Source organism: Lacerta agilis, chromosome 7 (assembly GCF_009819535.1).
Source record: "Lacerta agilis isolate rLacAgi1 chromosome 7, rLacAgi1.pri, whole genome shotgun sequence".
NCBI classification, from domain to species: Eukaryota; Metazoa; Chordata; class Lepidosauria; order Squamata; family Lacertidae; genus Lacerta; species Lacerta agilis.
This window is the reverse complement of record NC_046318.1, coordinates 35062541-35083292: the sequence shown is the minus strand read 5'-3', so window position 1 is coordinate 35083292 and position 20752 is coordinate 35062541. Positions and strand designations below refer to the sequence as shown.

The window sequence follows — 20752 nt, the reverse complement described above, 5'->3', positions numbered from 1 at the left end:
CCTTCGTTCCATTTGCTCCCGAATACTTGCCCCTTTGAGAGTAGTTTTGTTCCTTTTCACAAAATGGGACTAGAAAAGGAGAGGCCTGATTCATTATGGGTTCAAGGAAACTGTCCAAAAACCTTCATACCCATTTCAATTCTGCACTATTTTCTTATTTGGCATCTGTTAACTTAAGCACACATACTCAAAGGTTTCTTTCTCAAGGATCTAATGTTAAAACTAATTTTAATTGCAGCACAACAGTGTGAATATATGGCATTTCCCATTTACTTCTGAAAAGCTAACAGGTAGTCATCTTGGTTTTTTCAAAAAGGTGATTAAACTACAGTTAATGTGGCACATTATTGATCTAGCTCACACTTTATCTTTCCCTTCATTCACAAAAAGATTCACATGGAGAAGTGAGATCAAAGGAGCTTTGATGCCACTGCTCGCGTTCAGTTGCACCGCATAACCCAGTTACCGGAGTTTTACGACTACAGAGCACCCAGTCAAGGCTCCAAAAGTTCCTGAATAATTGACGGAGATGAGCTTTCATGGCACGTGGCTGTGCAAGCACACCAGCTCTCTCAGCTACAGCAAGCAAGCATTCACATGTCTTTCGGCAGTGTGTGTATGTGTGTGAGAAGCTGTTGCTACCCAGGGACACACACCTTTCCATTCTCCATCTAGACAAACATGAGGCATTATCACAGTTCAAGATCCCATTCCAGCAAGGAAGACATGGAGCAAGGACAGTGAAAGGCATGTCCTAGGACGAGGAGGGTCCCGGCGGACCACATTCAGATATCAAGCCTGAGATTCCCCACCCTTATCTTTCATGATTAAACCGCCATTGCTTTCTTTCTAGCAGAAGTTGCTCTGGTAACTGAAACCAACAGCTGCTTATCACATATTTTTAAACCTCAGTTTTGACCAGAACTGGTGAGCTTTGAACTAGGGTTGTGCACCAGATTCAGTCACAACCCCAATCCTGAAATGAATTTGACTAATTTGAGCAGAACTGGGCGTTGATTGAGCCAGCTCAAGACAGTCCTGCACTGGGTTGCTCGGAACAATCTGGGCCTGCTAGCTCCACCCTCCCAAACCATTTCAGGTCTGGATTTGTGTCAGGTATGCAGAAAAATCTCGAGACTACTGTTCTTCAGAGTTTCTAGCTTCCCAAGTATTCCCAAAAACTTAACATTGGTGTCAGAAAGGTGTTCAGATTCCAATGTGGCTATGAATTAGGCTAAAGGAGGTTTAAAAGGATTGTGTGTTGGAGGAGGGTTGGCCTAAATGCTTTACTAAAAGGCACAAAAAACCCAGAGACATGATGTCAAAAGGAAAAAAAATAATAATGGGGAAGGAAAAGAAAGCAAGGGTTCAAACAGCTGCTCCTTCACTGGCCAATAAGATGGTACCATGTTGGTCTCCCCCTTGACCCCCTTCCTGGGAGGCAAGAGGTAGAGCCTCCCAGAGGAACTTGGTCTTCTTGCTGCTGGCTAAGGCCAGATGATGCTTCCTTTTGACTCTGCAGGCCCAGGGGGACTGGCAGAAGGAAGCCAAACCTGGAAACAACTGCTGCTTCTCCACTGCAGCAGAGAAGTGGTCTGTCTGAGCAGCAACACTTGTCCTATGGGGATAGCTTGCTTGTTACCTTCCAGATGTTTTGGAATATAGCTCCCATGAGCCTCAGTCAGCATGAACAATGGTCAGGTCTGATGGGAGTTGTAATCCAAAACATCTGAAGGTCACCAGAAGAAGAAGAGTTTGGATTTGATATCCCACTTTATCACTACCCAAAGGAGTCTCAAAGCGGCTAACATTCTCCTTTCCCTTCCTCCCCCACAACAAACACTCTGTGAGGTGAGTGGGGCTGAGAGACTTCAAAGAAATGTGACCAGCCCAAGGTCACCCAGCAGCTGCATGTGGAGGAGTGGAGACGTGAACCCGGTTCACCAGATTACAAGTCTACTGCTCTTAACCACTACACCACACTGGCTCCAACCACCAGGTTCAGGAAGGGCTCGTTAGGCGTGAAGTAGCATTCAAGGAGAGGAGCTGGGAAATTAAAAGGGGAAAATGCTTCTTCCACTTCGCCATGCCCCCTTCTGCAACTCCGCCCCCCCACGCACACACACATACATGTACAACCACTATACAAAATGCTAAATGCTATGGGTTTGCATTGTAACACTCCCTCTAACACCTTCTCTTTCCAACGATGAGTTGTACGTAACTCTCTTACTCAATTATAATTGTTCTTCCTTAAGTAAAAACACATTTTTTTTCAAACAAAAAGAAAACAAAAAGAAGCAGCACCTTTCATGGGGTTCATTGAATCAATAAAATGAAAGATTATTAAGGATGCAACCCTACAACTCACTGACTTGGGGAAAAACGCTCCACTCAACTCAACTAAACAGCTTTTACTTCAGAGTTGATCTGTATTTTTAAAGCACATTTAGGGTGTAAACCTGTGCCTTTCAATAATTAAAACATGTACTGCGTCCTACCCATACATTCAAGAGAATGGAATAGAAAAGAAATATGCATGCCACCAACCTGAATTTTTGTGTAGTCCATATGAAAAGGCTGAGGATGAGGCGCTTTCATTTCCAAGATACATCTCTCTATCAAGCTGGAATTTACTAGACTACCATGAAACAAAGACAACTGTGTTAAGGACACAGGCATAAACTTAACATTTTGACACAATGTGAAACTGTAGCCTAGACCATAATACCCTGCATATGCTTTTGGACACCAACTCCCATCATCCTGTGCCCAGCATGGCCAATGACAGGGGATACTGAAATATGTAGTCTTTAACATCTGGAGGGCACCATATTGGCTACCCCGGTCTAGACTGTTGGCATGTCTGAAGAATGTGTGAGACAACAGGTACTTCAAAGACAGTAATTTCCACCTTCAAAACTTTGCCCTCACTCATATGTTAACTGGTTTCCTTGCCTTGCGAAAGCCTAGTGCACCTCCACTATAGAAAAGACATAATGTAAGTGGGTTCTCCATGTTAGCATGACAGGCTGGACACACAAAGAAAAGCAATTTCTCTCCCTCCAGAAACAAACAAAAATTTGGGGGTGGTGGTGAAGACAGGACAAGTCACACAAACAGGGATGGAAAACTGCAGCCTTCCAGATGATGCAGGGCTGCAACTTACATGAGCCACAGCTAACATGGCCATTTATGATGGATGAGGCGACTTGTCCACAGGTTTCACACTCCGGCTTGAAGTGATTCAATGTTCAGCTGGAGGCTGCAGGTCACATTATGCCATCTGCCAGAGGGGGAGAGCACAGCACTTCTACCCACTAGTGAAAGTCTTAGGTAAGACATGATTGGGAGCTAAAATAGCCCAAAATGACAGGATTTAGACTTTTTCTCTTTCCAGAAAGCAGCAGATGGAAGTAGGGAAAGTGGTGTGGGTTTTTGATCAGGAGCATGAGGCAGGAAGAGACAATTAAATCAGACCAAGCCCCACACTGATGTCCCAAACAAAACTGTTACCCTGCCTTCGTCATAGCTCGTGATCATTCCCCAACCCAGTTAACCCTTCCTTAACCCGCAGAAATCTGGTAGTCTCCCATAAAAGTTTGTTTCAGTGATGTTTTGAAAGGTTCAGCCTGCCATCTTGATTCAAAATGGCATCCAGTTGTGTCCAAACAGATGAAAGCCTGCACCTTTATCTCAGGAATCATGATGCCTAATTTGCTTAGGAAATGATGCTTAGGAAATGTCCACATACACAGTGAACATCCTAGAACAGGCACGTCCAACAGGCAGATTGTGATATACCGATAGATGACCGGACGACTGTGGTAGATCACTAGCTCTCCCCAAAGAAACTCAACAACTTCGGCTCCCCTAAGAAAAGCTCAAAATCTTTGCCCCGCACCCCTAAAAAACTGGGCATTCCTCTTTCCTAAAAAAAGCTCAACAACTGAACCCCCAAACTAAAAAGGGGATAACTGCCAGTCTTTAACTCCATGAGTAGATTGCAGTCTCTTGGGAGTTGGCCACCCCTGTTCTAGAAGATGTGGTAGGTTTAGCAGCAGCAGCAGCCTAGAAACCTAATGATTCCACCTCTCATAGTTCTCACTCAAACAATGTTGACTCTCAGCTGATTTTCCTATGCTTATTACAGAGAAGGGACGTGCAATACACTGCAGTCAGCTGTGGGATGTTGTTTCCTTGGAGACAAACTGTAAGTTGCTACAGTTCAGCCAGGATGATAAAAATAGCAATACTCCTAGCATAAAGGCTTTAGGTCTTCTCACAAATCTGTGCTCAGTGGTAGATTTGAACTGGGGACTTCAGAGGTATCAGCTCTTGGCATCTGTCACTATTTTATTAGCAGAAAGACTAAACAACTAAGGTTTCTCTTGTCCCTCTTGAATAATGATGCTAAAAGGTAAAATTGGTTCAGCTTTTTACACCAAACCATGGTGTAATAATATAATCATAACAAGGCTTGACATATGTCCTTTTTTCCCCAGGACACATCCTCTTTTTTCATGGGTAGAGTCATCATAGCAATCCTTAGTTAAAAGTAAGGTAAAGGTAAAGGGACCCCTGACCATTAGATCCAGTCATGTCCGACTCTGGGGTTGCGGTGCTCATCTCACGTTACTGGCCGAGGGAGCCGGTGTACAGCTTCCGGGTCATGTGGCCAGCATGACTATGCCACTTCTGGTGAACCAGAGCAGCGCACGGAAACACCGTTTACCTTCCCGCCCGAGTGGTATCTATTTATCTACTTACACTTAGACGTGCTTTCGAACAGCTAGGTGGGCAGGAGCTGGGACCGAGCAACGGGAGCTCACCCCGTCGTGGGGATTCGAACTGCCGACCTTCTGATCAGCAAGTCCTAGGCTCTGTGGTTTAACCCACAGCGCCACCCGCATCCCAGGTGCTAATAGGGTATAAATAAATCACAAGCACATTTACCATACAAAGCTTGTTTCACTGCCTATAAACACCAACGTATCTGTCAGTGCTTCCAAAGTGCACTCTTTTGCAAGTGTTCCAGTTAGCATGACTTGTGTACGCTTGTAGCATGCAATCCGAAGACTTCATTGTCCACCGTAATAAAAAGACAAGTTACCACTTTGCTCAAAAGTCCAAGTAAAGTAAAAGTAGCTGAACTATAAAGAGATTTCAAATCTGCTCTACTTTCTGCAAAATGCTGTGGTTCTCCTGGTTCGATTTCAAAAGGATAACTTTGAATTCTCAGAATACTCAGTGGCTCGATCAATATCTGTAACAAAGGCTTTGGGTTTTTGTCCAATTCAGTCTCTCGTCTGTGACCTCAATAGCTATTGATCTCTTACCTACTGAGAGCAGTTAGTGTCTGTGCTTGCTGAAGAGCAACGCCAGTGTCTTTGGGAGTGATGATCAGCAGGTTGTCCAGCAAGCCACACACCGCTGACAGGAGAGGGGGTGTGACCACCGCACACTGATTGGGTCTAATGGTAGACTGCGGGGAGTCATGCGGACTTGAAGATGCTGTCGTCGTTGTGTCACTCTGACCTACAACACAATTTAGAGAAAGAACAAAACAAGCAGGTAGTGTTGCTACTTGGAAATGGATTTACATAAAACGCGGCGGTATATGTCTCGTAGAGTTGAGGAGCTGAGCAGGAGAAAGGCCACAGCTCAGTGGCAGAGCCTCTGCCTCGCATGCAGAAGGTCTGAGGTTCAATTCTCAGCATGTCTAGGTAGGGCTGAGAGAGAACCCTGCCTGAAAACCCTGGAGAGCTGCTGCCAATCAGTGCACACAGTACTGAGCTAGATGACTGAGTGAGTTTGACTTGGTATAAGGCAGCTTCCTATGTTCCCATCAGTTTCATTAGAAATCATAGAAATGGAAATCGTAGAATTGAAGAGTTGGAAGGGACCCTGAGGATCATCAAGTCCAACCCCCTGCAATGCAAGAATATGCAGCTGTCCCATAGGGGGATCAAACCTGCAACCTTGGCATCGTCAGCACTATGCTCAACTGAACTATAACACATCATATGTGAAACGTCACACAAGACCTGTTGATGTGCTATTGAACTGAATGCCTCTCCTTAGTGATAAATATGAGCAGTCCAGGTTAGAGGCCACAGGAGTGGAGGGGACATGGTCCTTGGAAATGAAGACTTTCCAAGATATGGGTGGGACGCAGTAGAGTTTATAGCAGAGGTTCCCAATTTAAGGTCTTCAATCTTCATTCAGGTGGTCCGCAGCATGTCCGCATCAAATAGTCTCAGTGGTTTTAAACTGTATTTTTATTGCTTCCTTTATTTCTTACATTGTATTTTATTGCATTACAATTTGAATTCTATGGCGTGCAAATTGCCGTACAATAAAATACAATATGTAAGAAACAGAAAAAGCAATAAAAATACAATTAAACATCATATAGCGTCTAGCACAGCACAATTGCTATAGACAGAAAAATCAGTAACTGGTCCACTAAGGCCTTCAGCAATTTTTAAGTGGTCCATTGGGGGGGGGGGGGAATTGGGGAATCACTTGGTTTAGAGCTCTTCAAAATTAAACTGTGCAATCTTCAGATATTTGAAGGAAGACCTGTGCACTCAGCTATTACCTTATCATCCTCTCCACACCTTGAATACTGTGAGACTTGCAAAAGTGAGCAACAACATGGGGCTGGGTGGAGGTTACTGTTAGGTAAAAGGTAAAGGTAAAGGACCCCTGGATGGTTGAGTCCAGTCAAAGATGACTATGGGGTTGCGGCGCTCATCTCGCTTTCAGACCGAGGGAGCCAACATTTGTCCACAGACAGCTTTCTGGGTCATGTGGCCAGAATGACTAAACTGCTTCTGGTGCAACGGAACACCATGACGGAAACCAGAGCGCACGGAAACACTGTTTACCTTCCCGCCACAGTGGTACCTATTTATCTACTTGCATTGGCATGCTTTTGAACTGCTAGGTTGGCAGGAGCTGGGACAGAGGAACGGGAGATCACTCCATCGCGGTGATTTGAACCGCCAACCTTCTTATTGGCAAGTTCAAGAGGCTCAGTGGTTTAGGCCACAGCACCACCCACGTCCCTGTTAGGTTACTGTTAGCAACAGGGTGGCAGGAAAGTGTCCCTGGCATGCATGCAAATAGCACTCTGCATCAGGACCATGGTTAGTGATTTGTTCCAAATGAATTATTTTCATAATGCCTGCTTACCTTGCGCCATGAGTCGATTAAGCGGCACATCATGAATTCTAGCTATAGGTGGTGAGGTGGGCAGCTGCAGTTCCACAGCACAGCCTGGAGATGGCGTTGAAGAAATGATCTAGGAAGCAGAACCAATAATTACATTGCCTCCTGTTAACAAATGTCCATATATATTCACAGAATCATAGAGCTGGATAGGACCATGAGGGTCATATATTACAACCTCCAGTGAGGCAGGAATCTCTTGCCCAACATGGGGCTTGAACTCACAACCCTGAGATTGAGAGTCTCATGCTTCTACTAATGGGCAACTTTCATTTGCTGGAATCCAAAGAGCACCATGCGTGAACAGAAATAATTGATGCGGGGGGGGGGGGGAGAACAAACCCAATTGTGTTTACTGATCTCCGAAATGCAGCCTAAATTTAAAGCAATTACCTCTATCACTTCAATGGTTAGGTATATAAAAATAGCTGGCTCTGCCCAGCATCAGCTTGCGCTGTTAGTAATTTACATAATTAAAAACAGAAGAATGGGATATAATAAACTGGATTTTTTAAAGGCATTTTTAGTGAAAAGGACTTACTCCCAGAAAACATCACGGAGTTACAGAGTTCTTTATTCCTAAATTGTGCTTTGGATTTTTAGAGTTCAAGGGAAACAAGGTCTTAAGATACATAAAAAAAATCAATAATAATTTCAGCTAGTTATAAAAATAAGTCTTGTTAGCTTCTTGCACCAGCTAAGCCTTTTCCAATAATGGCTTGCCAGTGGGACGGAAGCTGAACATAGACATTTTCCAGTATCTAAACCAGAACACTCACAATACGCATGCAAATCCTTGGCACCACTGGTGAATAAGAATTGCCTCCAGGCGAGCAGGTAGAAAGGATCTTGGAAAGTGGGTAAAAATGGGGTTGGGGGGGCTCTTGATATGTCATATATGACATAGCAGCCTTCTATGGAAGATCAAGCTGTTTGTGGACATTTTTTTTACAAGACAGCAACACAGTTAACACATTTTCAGAGTGAACTATTTTTCAGGATGATAGAGCCTTCCTCACAGAATTACTGACAGTCATATAAGTCACAGTAAGTCATGCAATACTTTTATTATTACCTGGTGAAAACCCATAGCTTTCAATTTGTTAAAAGAAGAACAAAAGCTAGGTAAAATAAATAAGACTAGAAACCTAAAAGGAAATGTGAGGAGGGGTTATGTGACAAAGTGCAGGTAACTTGCATCTTATGGGAGGGTTACGTTTCCGGCCATCACATGCATCAACAAAACTGCATAAATCCACAACGACCCCCAGAACAGCCCTCGCCTCCCAAGATCTGTTTGTTAAGTCCCCCATGGTTGCTTACTGGGGTCTTAGGAAGCACATAGCTTCACTTCTCCTCCTTCCCTCAGCCTTCCTCAATCTTTTGCCAGCTGCTGAGGCCTCTCCTCCTCCAACTCCTGCTGTACTTTCTCCCCCTGCAAACTTTTCTCTCTTTTTAAAGAACCTCTCTTTCCAAATTACCCCAACTGCCCCACTCCACATTCTGGGTTTTCCTGTTCTCTTTCTATTTAGAAAACCCAACTCAGAGGGAGCTGTTAAACCCTCCAGCTTGCTTACAGTACCGGACCAGCTCTTTCTCTCTGGGCTGAGTTTTCCTTGCTGCTGCTCAGCTGCTTCCTCTCTCACCCTGAACAGAGGAGCCCAGCCCAGCCCCACAGAAAAGCAGAGAAGGAAGGTTGTAAGGAGAGGGAGCCTAGCTGCACCCAGACCACCCACCGACCCTTCTTTTGGCCTACCCCACCTACTTTCTATTTTATTCATTGTTCCCAGCCAAGCACGCAAAGCTGTAGTTGTGTAAGTGAAATAAGCAGCAGATACCTGGAAAATGGGACCTCTGTTTTTCCAACAATCCAATTAAACAGTATTGAGCTCCCCTTACAGTGGTAACTTGTCATTTCAGAACTCACCACAGTGTCAGAGGTTGACTGCGAACTTGGAGACTGGCTTTGAGTAGATACGACTCTCCAGAGAGAAAGCGAATCGTCAAAATCTGGGGTGGGGAGAGAGAGAGAGAGAGAGAGAGAGAGAGAGAGAGAGAGAGAGAGAGAAGAAAAAAAATGCAGCCTTTTACAACACCTTGTATCAGTGCTTCTCAAAGGGTGTGGTGTGCCACACTGGTGTGGCAGGAGAGGATGGCAAGTGTGGCAAGGACAATCAAAGACACATTAAAATATTTCAGTGTAGTATAGTATCTATCTGTCTATCTATCTATATATACACTCAGAATATAGAAGGATATATTTTCAAAATCAAGCACTGCTACGAGTTGATTCTTTTTGTTTTCCGATGAATTTCTTATCAATTAAAAATTCAATGTGGCACGAGGAAATTTTTATTCTGAAAGTGTGGCCCAGAGAAAGAAGTTCAAGAACCATTATATTATATGCTCACCTCTTGCTTTGCTGGTGAATCTATTAGCAAAGAAAAATGACAATAATCCCCCCCTTTTTTAAGAACAAAAGGGAAGAATCTCTCAAACATTCCACAAATTTCAAAACACAGATATTTTGCTGTAGAACAGGGCAGACAGAAGCCATTAAACAACACAGAGCTATGCTTCAGAGGTGGGGGTGTGTGGATACATATAGCATAAATCTATGTTGAAACTACATTGATGAGAATGATTTTGCAAATTCTCTGTTCCATTTATTAATCAATATGACTAAAAAGTGTGACAAGTAAGCTGATGGGTTCCAGTTATGATATTATGAAGTGATCAGGTTCTGGAGCCACAGGAAAGAACTTAATCGATCAGTGACTGAGAACCGTCGAGTCCTTCTTCCCACTGCTTGCCTCCACCAAGCAGCAATAAACTGTCCTGATTTTTGTTCACATCCAGTTTTTGTGTTATGGTTCACAGCCATAAGGGCTAGAAATAGGATTCCACATTTTTTTCTCACCATGGCAACTGTGCCCTCGACCAACCTTCTTTTCAGCCTTAAAGCTTTAGAAAATGAGCAGAGATTATTCTGGTCGTTGCACAACGAACCCTGTTTCCACGCCAGCTCCAGGAGGGAGAAAGGTTGGAAGTGGTATCTGGAGCACCTCGGCCACAGAATGGCCAAACTGGCTCCCATTTCCTAGTGATTAAAGGTGGTAGGGAGAGTTCCTTGGACAGTGATGCTACCTGGAACTCCCTAGCTGCAAATCTGCCAAACCAGGTCCAAACAATGCCAATTTTGTGGCTTGGCTACCCAAAAATGGCTGACCCATAGCTATAAAAACTTGTTGCTTGTTTTTAACAACAGTAATAAAATAAAATAAAATAAAACTTGACTGCAAGGCATTCCACATTGGAATTCAATATTTTTCCTTCTAACTACTGGGGATGGGAGTGGGGAGGATCATTAACCAACTTTTGTAACCTGCCATGCTACTGTGAATTGAAGGGCAACCCATAAATAAATAAATTTCAAGGAAGCACTGCTTTCAGGTTTAGCTTCTTCCTCTCAGCTTTCCCCAATGCTTCGAAATCTTAAGTGCTGAAGCTCAACCGTGAATCACAAATCCTCACATAAATTCATCCTATGGGCCTTATTAAGGAATCAACAACCCCACTGTTCTTTACAAGCACACGTCCCTGATATATTGATTTATGCAACAGCTCACTACTTCCCCTCCCACCATAGTGGAAAGCAAGCTGTTTTTCAAACTGAGCGAAGCAGCAGAGCCAGAAGGCTCACGCTGCTGTTGCCCCACGTGACACAGCAAGAAAACCAGGGTCACCACCAAGTGGGCCCTCCACAGGGAGTTGCAGCCAGTCTGGTTCTCTGAAGAGCGTATCTGTAGGATACATATGTTTCCAAGCACCCACTTCACTGCATTAGCATTTTCTATGTTTCAGCACATGGACTTCAGAAGTGTACCTATGAAGCAGACTTCATTCCCTGTGGAGTGTTGGCAACGCTTTCTGTGATCTGCAAGTAGAATGTTTCAATATCCCCAATATGGAATTATTCACAGTGCATCACTAAGACAACCGCTTAGAAACAGAAAAGTGAAATGCTTGCAGATAGTCATAACAACCCACGTACTGCCTTTTTCAGATTCTTTCCATTGTACTAGAGATTCATCCTTCTTGATGTTCTAATTAGATTTCTGTTTTCTTTTTACATTTCTCCTGCAGCCCATTATTTATCCTTCACTAAGAAAGGAACGGGCTATCTCTAATATGCTTCTTCCACCTCCAACTATGAACACATTTAAAAACTTCATAATTGCTTCTCGGATACTGAACCAGATGATGTAGTATTATATTTTCAAGAGACTGGCCGACTATTTTAACTTTTAGACACAAAAGGATAATACTTTTAGAAGACTCACACAGAACAAAACAAAAAAATCACAGGAAAATGTATTGAGAACACATGGAACCGCAACCGAAATTTAAACCAAATGAATTCTTTGAAGTGTCACTTACCATTTATGCTACTCTTTTCGGCTGCCTGGCTGCCTCCCAAGGAACAATGCAGATCAAATGTATATCGACCTAAGTAGCACTGTTTCACCATCTCATTCAAATGCTCGTAGAAGCGACAATGATATAACAGAGCCTGCAAGGCGGTTTTTCCAGTGAGAGATAGACCAGATTCTTCATCATGCACACAAGGTCCCTGGAAGCAGGGGGTAACATATATAAAAATATATAGTCATTAAAAAGACCCTCACAACATTGGTTCCCAACCAATGAAAATGAACACCTCTTCCGTCAGAGCAGGAAATAGCAAAGGTTGGTGCCATAAATCCATGAAAATGCAGGAAAACATATCCACAGAATTCATCTCTTGATAATCTCAGCTTCATTTTAAACAACAAAATTGCTGCCAACTTATGCCAGGAGAATTGGGACTCAGAGAAGCTGCTGAACAGGGTTTGAACTGGTCAGAGGTAGGACATCCCTTGTCGTTCTTACTGACAAAAGATTTGTGCATAATACTAACGTCTGGGGGAAATCACACAAATCCTGATAATTTATACAGTTTGCATAATTCTCTCCCGACACTCCTACCCTCACACCTGATCATTTGGGGGGCTGAACGTAGTGCAGGGTAAGAAAGAACTGCAATACTTGTTTGAGATGAAGTGTAATCAGAATAAAAAATAAGTTTTATAACTGTGTGAAGTTCTTTTTAAGTAAACTTACATTACAAGATGGGAATCTACATGCAGATGTCAGTAATGTGCATTCATTGACTCAAGCATGACAACTACCTACTCGGGGAATTCTGCTGACTTCTAAGCGTGATGACATTGAGTCAAAGTTTTTATATTCGGCCCCATTGATGCCAATTTACAATTTCTATGCCAAGCATTTCACAGCCACAGGGGTGTGCTAAAACCCACTGGAGTCAGCCACACCATATAATCTGTGTGTGCAGTGACTTCAGTCACCTTGAAAGTACATAACATCTTGTGATCTGATGACTTGGGATTACATGTGCTGATTTACTGACTGCAGAAAGGATTTCAATTTCAAAAGCAGGGAAGCTAAGAATCTACTGAACTGTGATAACAGGGGGGGGGGAAATAACTGCTGGGATGGTAAAGCAGTGAACATTTTAATCTCCTTATCTTGTGTACTATTTGGTATACCACTAAATAACACCATATAAAGTTTCCTTCCCTTTCTGCAACGTTCTCCATGCAGATAAGTGTAGTCTAAACTGGCTTAAGCAGAGAACTATAATATATCAACCTCTTTATTTTTAGCCAAATCACTGCATGATTATCAATGTTAATCAACATATTTAAATAAATGCTGAAAAACTGAGGGGAGCATAAATTATATCAGATTTCATAATCGCTCTTACAGACAAATAATTTGTTTCTTGTAAAATCATCCTAAATACATGTATACATTTGTTTTACAATTATGGCATTTGTATCAACACTTGTTCCAGACCAACAGCTTCAATGAAAAATTGTATATGTTCAATCTGTGATAAGATTCAAATCACTGGATTTACTAAAATCTATTAATGTTTTTAAACTCTGATTTCCCATGGAAGTCTTGAGCCAAGTGGCCATAGATTATAAATCAATATAAGGAAATCCATTCCTTTCACACCACAGAGTGCCAGAGCGGTTTACTACTAAATCAAGAATATAATAATATTATTGCTTGTGCCAATAAAGGCCAATATATAACAAAATATATCTGTAAAAACTTATCAGTAAAATATTAACCTGAATTACAATCATCATGGTGCTAAAAATGACCAGTTTACAGGAATGCCCGGGGTGTGTGTGTGTATGCCAAGCATAATGTAGCACCATCTATCCCTGAAAGACTAATCAAGAATATATAGCATCTTTTGAGATGTTTCCCACAATAAATTACCTATCAGAACACATACATGGTAATTCCATTGAAATAACTTGCTTAAAATTGAATTACACTGTCACAAAGTATAATTATGGGTAGTTTAGTTCTAAACCCTATTGAGTGTAATCTTATCTCGGCTACCTCAAAACTGTCCAATTATCTTTTAATCTCCTTTACAGGAATGTAAGGGAGCAACCCTGAATATATTCTGTTATTAAAATGAAGAAGAAGAAAAAGCAGGAGCTCCTTTTGAGCTACCCCTTTCTAAGACACTTCTGGTACATTTGAAAATCCTTTGAAATACATGAACTGCAACTGGAAAAAATAGATGTGCCTGGATATAGCAGCTCTAAACTTTACATCTGAACTTTACACAGAAATACTCTCCCTGCTCCCAACCACCCATGACAGACAATGTTCACTGAGTATATCGAGGTTGTACACTGATTATAGGGATCATCCCCACGAAAGAGAGCAAAGTAGCATTAGAGAATGAATCCAACAGAGATTCTGCAATGCATTTGATCCTGCCAATGTCTTCCAACTTCCCAGCAGTTTGGATCCCAAGATAAGTGAACATAAAGATCACGGAAGGAGTTTCCCATCCTCTTCTCCTCCCTGCAGCTCCTGAATTATCAGAGGAGCCTTCTGGACAAAGTGGAGTGCAGGGAGCTGCTGGCAGGAAAGAAGAGTAATCCAAAATCAGGTAGGGGCAACTTCGAGACACTTCACCATATTCACTTATCTTAGGATTCAAGCCACTGAACACGTGAACTTTTCTGTGCAATCAAGTTAATTGTTTATATTAGATAAGCTACAACACTATAAATAGAATGTATATTAAAATATATTGCTTATTTTATTCATATGTCACCTAATATAAAAAGTCTCTAGGCAACCTACAAACAGAATAAAAATACAGTTAAAAACAGCAATAATTAATGCACTAACAAAAAACAGAATTACATCAACAATAGCAAATGGCAAAAACATCAGCAGTCTTGGGCCAGGATAACTCATTACACTCCATCAAATGCCTGGGAAGGTCTTAACCTGCTGTCAAAAATATGCTTAAAAGTCAGCTTTGGACCATAGAAAGCCCCCAAACTCATTAACTGCATGAATTATTTGTTCCCGGAAAACTTGCTTTTGTTGATGATGGTTCTTCTGCCTTTTTCTGCAATCAAAGCTCCATTAAAGAAAAACCTATGTCAGTTCAATAGTATCCCATGGAGGTATTTAATATAGGTTTTCAGAACTATACTGATCTTTTTCCAATGTTAAAATAATATCTATCTTCACTCTGCCAGAACAAGTAGGTTCTAGAGATACAATTCACATAATTATGGATCTGCTGTACAAGACGGAGTGTGGTCTGCTTGTTGCAAGAAACTCCCAGGGATATAGGTTCGAAATAACTCCTGCCAAGTTTATCCTTCTGCCTTGGCTAAGTCACACAACAGTATCTAGGCCACAGAGAAGTGTTTGAACCTAGCATCCATTTTAAGGCTAGGGCTTGATATCACTTGCTCACAGGAGGATTATTTTACATTTATTTTAAAGCACCAAGTGGGGATGAAATGAAACCCAAAGATGTCCCTCTTCTACTCATGCGGGTCTTGCAAAGCTGTGAAAAGTGCTATTAGTGCCTGCACAAGTGCTGGTAGACCACACTGCCAGTGGCTGTTTCCCTTCTGCTCATGGCTATTTGAATCCAATCCATTTTTTAAAAAAGAAAGATCAAAAGGATACATTTGCTATTGAAACAGTTCTTTTTAAAAGCATTCACAAAATGTTTAAAAGGTATTTCACAAACCTATTAAAAACGCTTTAAGATGCAGCTTCAAAAGAACTGACAAGCTGAAATAGGCAGTTTACCAATTTTTTTCTGTACTAATCCGTGCTGGCATCGTTCCCTCCTACAAACAGGAATTTCATTTCCCAAACTAATCTTTCTGGGTCCCTGGAGCTGCTATACAGGGATGCTTTAAAGTCAATTATTCCAAAAGCACTTTAGTATATCGAGTACCTGTAAATTCCTGCTTCCCTTTGCTACCGCTGCCTTTGAGGGGAGCACTGCCAGGAGAGACAACTGCTGGCCATCAGCCCATGTCAGGAAGTCCCGCCCCCAGGGAGACCGAAAATAGGGTATTCTGTTTCCGACTGTGTCCCATTCTTCCCATAGCTGCTGCTGAAGATGCTGGTGGGGCAGCAACAATAGCAATAGGGCTGAGGAGCGGAATGTGACCTCCTCCCCCAAGATGCCCACAAGAGTCAATGCCCACAGTGCCAAGGGCTGGGAATAGCTGGTGCCATCTGCTTAGAGCAACAACATCTGGTGATGTAAGAAAATGGCTCCAAACAATTCCTCTTCCATAATACCTCCCATTTTCTGCCTCTGACTTTGAGGGAGGCAGAGGCAGGAACCACATGGCACCATCATTTGATCCCACAATGGCACCTGGTATTCTACAGTCAGCTTTAAAGAGGACGCTTGTATCTCTCATTTCAGAAATTCTCTCAGACAAGCAGGACAGCAATATTCCAGAAGCATTTTTTCCATGCACCATATTGCTTCAAGGTAATTGTGAGGTCAGTATCATCCATGCACATATCAGACTTTGCTGTTGTGAACAACTCTTAAAACCATCATAGCTGAAAAACAAATATTGTAAAATAAAATGCATCAACAAATTACATCCATCATGTATCCAAACAGAAGTCACACACTTTGATCCCATTATGGTAATGGGGAAAAATATTAAACACATGCCTCATATTAAAAAGCAAATGAATTGGCAGTGTTCTTTAACTAGCTGAAGCCCTAGGTTAAGTTGCAAGTCCACTCTGTAAGGCTAGCATAATTTGAAAACGATGATATTTTGGTTTTGTCCAGTAGAGAAAGAATGTTGGGGGAGAGAAAAGAATTGTTTTGCTTGTCTCAATCTTTACTGAAAACAGGGTAAGAATGTTCATTATTTTCACTTCTAAAGTACATCTAAATCAGCTTGTACCCTTTTCTTTTCTCTAACAAGGTTATAAAATATTGGACGCAATTATATTGATGAGCAATGGAAACACATCAAGTCAACTAGTCACCTGCCAAATAGAGTCTTTAACCTCTTCAGTGGGCAGTGGAATCACCAAAAGATTCTGAAGAATAAATGCAGCCTGCAAAGAAAAATCAAACATCAACAGTGCCACCTGGCTGCAGCTAAATAATTGAAGACAAGAAGGCTGTTTCAGATATACACTATATCATCAGAAGTAATGTTCAAGCCACTTTCACCTATTTTAAGGACTCCAGAAGCTATTTGGACTTTGATTATTCAGTGAGTCATTTTTAAAAAATCAAACGTTATGCTGTCTTGTCAAGTTGAGGGAAGGGGAAGTGCCATTTTATTTTTAGGATAAATTTTCACTGAGGACAAAGCATGAAAAGCTGAAACATCCATTACACAAAAAATACACAACTGCATGCACTTGACTTATTTTTAGTATAATTTTCTTTAATTGCTAAGGTTCTCTGAAAATTGATTTCTGCATATTACTTTCTTTACTATCGTGTCTAACCTTGTTTGTTTACATAGTGCAGAAAGAGTAGGATTCCATTGTGTTGGGGGAAAATATGAGGACTCATGTTTGCTCCAATACGTTTCAGTGAGGATGTCTGTTTTGAATCACAAAATAAAAAAGGGTGACCAATAGCTGAAGAGCTTCTTCTTTAATGGCTTTTTAAAAAGAAAATGCCAAAACATTCAGCATAATAAATTCTACCTGACATATCTAAAAATGCCATTATAACAGCAGGAATGAAGAAAATCTTTTTTAAAAAGAGCAAAAGTGAATTGAGTTTGGGATTCAACTGACCCCTCTCCTTTTGAAGTGACCATCAATGTAGGTTATAGGTGATATTCAACTAACCCCTCTCCTCCTGTGTGTGCCTCACAACATCACCAGATATACTCCGGAGGGTGGTAGAACCTCCATAAGAGATTTAGGGGAGTGGGGTGGGAGGAGGAGAGGGGTTAGAAAGATTCATCATTCCATACGTTCACAATAGGGCTACACTGAATACAACTCTATAAAGCCGGCATGGGCAAACTCGGCTCCCCAGATGTTTTGGGACTACAACTCCCATCATCCCTAGCTAACAGGGCCAGTGGTCAGGGATGATGGGAACTGTAGTCCCAAAATATCTGGAGGGCCAAGTTTGCCCATGCCTGCTATAAAGTGTCTTAAGCCAATCAGGGAACATGGTACTTTTAATCACTGCTTCCAGGCACACCCAAACAAAGCACACTTTCTACCACTTTGCCCTGGCATACCTAGATACACTCTAAATAGTGTTAGAATGGTAGTCTCTCAGAAAAAGAACCAACACTATGCAAGATTGTACTTCAAAGGGGATGAACAAGGCTGTCCTGGCCGCCATCCAAAACCAGGCAACAGAGGTGTTTACTTGTACATAGAGAAGTAAACTTTTATTATGGCAGTCCAACAGAACAAACTCTGCATCTACGAAAGAGCAGAATCTAGCCCTGGTGCTCTTACAGGATGGATGAATAGCAGCAATAAATGCAATAGCAAGAGTTCCAAGGCTGCATTAGAGCTTCAACAAGTATCCTCATCTTCCTGCCAAGCTTTAAACAGAGGTGGAGAAGGATCGGCTACTTGTGCAACTTATTGTCTCTGCAAGCATGCCATCCTCCCTTCGTCAAGGGAGATGGGTCTCCACTTTCTTCTGGTTTGCCATCTCTCCTTGGGAGAGATTTTCAGAACCATTCTGTTAAAGAAGTCTGAACTCTGCTCCCCCATCATCCTCCACAGTCTGGGAAGGGGGCAGCCCCTGGGTCACCCACCTTTGCTGCACCCCTCTTCCCTTCTGAGTCTCCATCCTCAAGTGCTCCAGATCACAATCAGAGAGCACAGGGTGGACCATGACACTGACAGAGGGAGAACTGTTTAAACTCAGTTTAAGAGTCTAAATGTGAACCTGCCCTAGTTTCACCTAAATTGTATTTAGGTTTCAGATGACAAAAGCAGAAAATATCTGTGTACGCAATCTTGTTTTGCTGATGTTGGGTATTTCTTCTTCCTCTTCATAATCTTCAGTGCTCAATACACAGGTTCAAACGGGGAGTGTGAAGGGAGAGATTATACACATTTATTGGATTCCATGCAATTTTACAAGCACACCAAAGTTACCTTGAAGTTTCCACAATAAGAAAATTACAGAAAAAGTCAAGTATTGCTTGTTCTGAGAAAGTGACATAAATGATTGCAACCCTGTATCCACTTATTTTAGACTAAGTGCTATTGAACTCAATGAGACTCACTTTTGAGTAGACACCTAAAGGAGTGTGCTGTAAGAGAACTTGTGAGAACTACCACAGAACAAACCATTTTTACAGGGAGCAGAATTTATATACCTCTCTTCGGACCATGCTGCATTCAGACTGGTCCAGAAGGATGTTAATCACTGTTCCCCACAAGCCTCCTGATATGTTCTGGCAGCTTTCAGCCAACGCGAAGCAGCCTTCTTCGAGGGATGTAAGTGCTGATCCTATGGCGAGGGAGGTGAACTTTACCTAGAATTAATGAAAATCAAAACCATCTACACATTAAAATTCAACTTTTCTCCAACCTTCACATTGCATTTTAGACCACGTCCCCCAGAATTTAGAAGCTTCTTGAAAAATTGCAAATTGATTCTTAAAACCAATAATATGGTTTTAAAACATTTTGCCTCAAGGTTGTTATGGAATATTTTTAATAAAAAGTTAGGTCACAAAGACCTAATAGTTTATGGAAATGTAAAACTCGCTCATAAAAGTATTTAGGACAAGCAAAGTTTTAAAAGATACAATACAGTAATGTTTGATACAGTAATACTAATGCATGTAAGGTGAACACAAAACCATTCATTCATTTACTTAATCGGTAAGACTAATAATAATAAAAAACCACACCTTTGTCCTGCCTTCCTTTTCCTCCATACTATTGTTAAAATAGCATGGGGGGGGGGAATCTGTTTCTTGACTGAATTATTCTGAGATCAAGAGAGAAAGATAGCACCCTTTATTCTAGAAAATGCTGAACGGTGACTACTGTCCAATTATATTTTAGATAATCATTCTAGCATAGCATCCAATACGCCCACCGATACATTTCATGGTGCCCTTGAGGTCCCCACGCCTTCCTCTGCTGAAATTACATTTGAGAGCAGAATCCTCTTGTAGCCAACAGAATATGCCATGGTGTCTGTTTCATTGTCGTGCATGTGCGGTGTCCATGAGTTTCCCCACGAGTCTCAAAAGGTTGGCGACCCTGATTTAAGCCCTAATGTCAACTTGTACCATCCCCACCCCAAAAGAATTCTAAGAACAGAACTGCTCAAAACAAAGCTCTCAGATGTTTTATCAGATGGGCGTCTCCACCCCCATCGTTCAGCCCGGACACTAAGGTCCAGCACCAAGGGCCTTCTGGCAGTTCCCTCACTGCGAGAAGTGAGGTCACAGGGAACCAGGCAGAGGGCCTTCTCAGTAGTGGCACCCGCCCTGTGGAACACCCTCCTATCAGATGTCAAGCAAATAAACAACTATCCTACTTTTAGAAGACATCTTCTAAGGGAAGTTTTTAATGTTTTAAGTTTTATTCTGTTTTTAAGGTTCTGTTGAAAGCCGCCCAGAGTGGCTGGGGAAGAAATAAATAATTATTATTATTATTATTATTATTATTATTATTATTATTATTATTATTTTAATAGAATTTGAGGGTTTGCTTTTTTTAAGGGGGTAGAAAAACTGAACAACTGTGGATGCATAGAAACAAACTGTGTAAGAAAATGGAACGCCTGGTTTTTCTTCCCACAAACAGGAGATTACTATGCTTAGGAAGAATGGATGAGGAGCCCCTTAAGGTGAACAATGACACTGGCATCTGCAAGAGGTGGCTGGCTTATACTGCAGCAAAATATGCAAAATTCCTTTTGGCAGAACTAGGCAATGTATTATAGCAGAAAAGGTGAAAGAGGCTTTTGTTCTGCAGTTCATGTTTCTCATATTGATCCTTGCACTGAAAGGCAAAAGAAGCTGTTAACAGCAGCTATTCTCTTGAATTCCAACTTAGTTTATAAGTAGCCAAGGTACTGTTGGAACGGAAGAGATTA

At 41.8% G+C, this 20752-nt stretch overlaps 1 protein-coding gene across 1 annotated transcript in view; it reads right to left on the bottom strand.

The window, feature by feature from the left end:
- RTTN (rotatin) overlaps positions 1-20752 on the bottom strand; it is an 85619-nt gene that overhangs the window by 25528 nt on the left and 39339 nt on the right. The window contains exons 31-37 of the mRNA XM_033154818.1: positions 19014-19172; positions 16681-16752; positions 11677-11869; positions 9164-9246; positions 7201-7309; positions 5340-5538; positions 2551-2641 (exon numbers count right to left, since the gene is read on the bottom strand). Coding sequence (XP_033010709.1) covers positions 2551-2641; positions 5340-5538; positions 7201-7309; positions 9164-9246; positions 11677-11869; positions 16681-16752; positions 19014-19172 — 906 coding nt within the window. The remainder of the gene's footprint in view (positions 1-2550; positions 2642-5339; positions 5539-7200; positions 7310-9163; positions 9247-11676; positions 11870-16680; positions 16753-19013; positions 19173-20752) is intronic.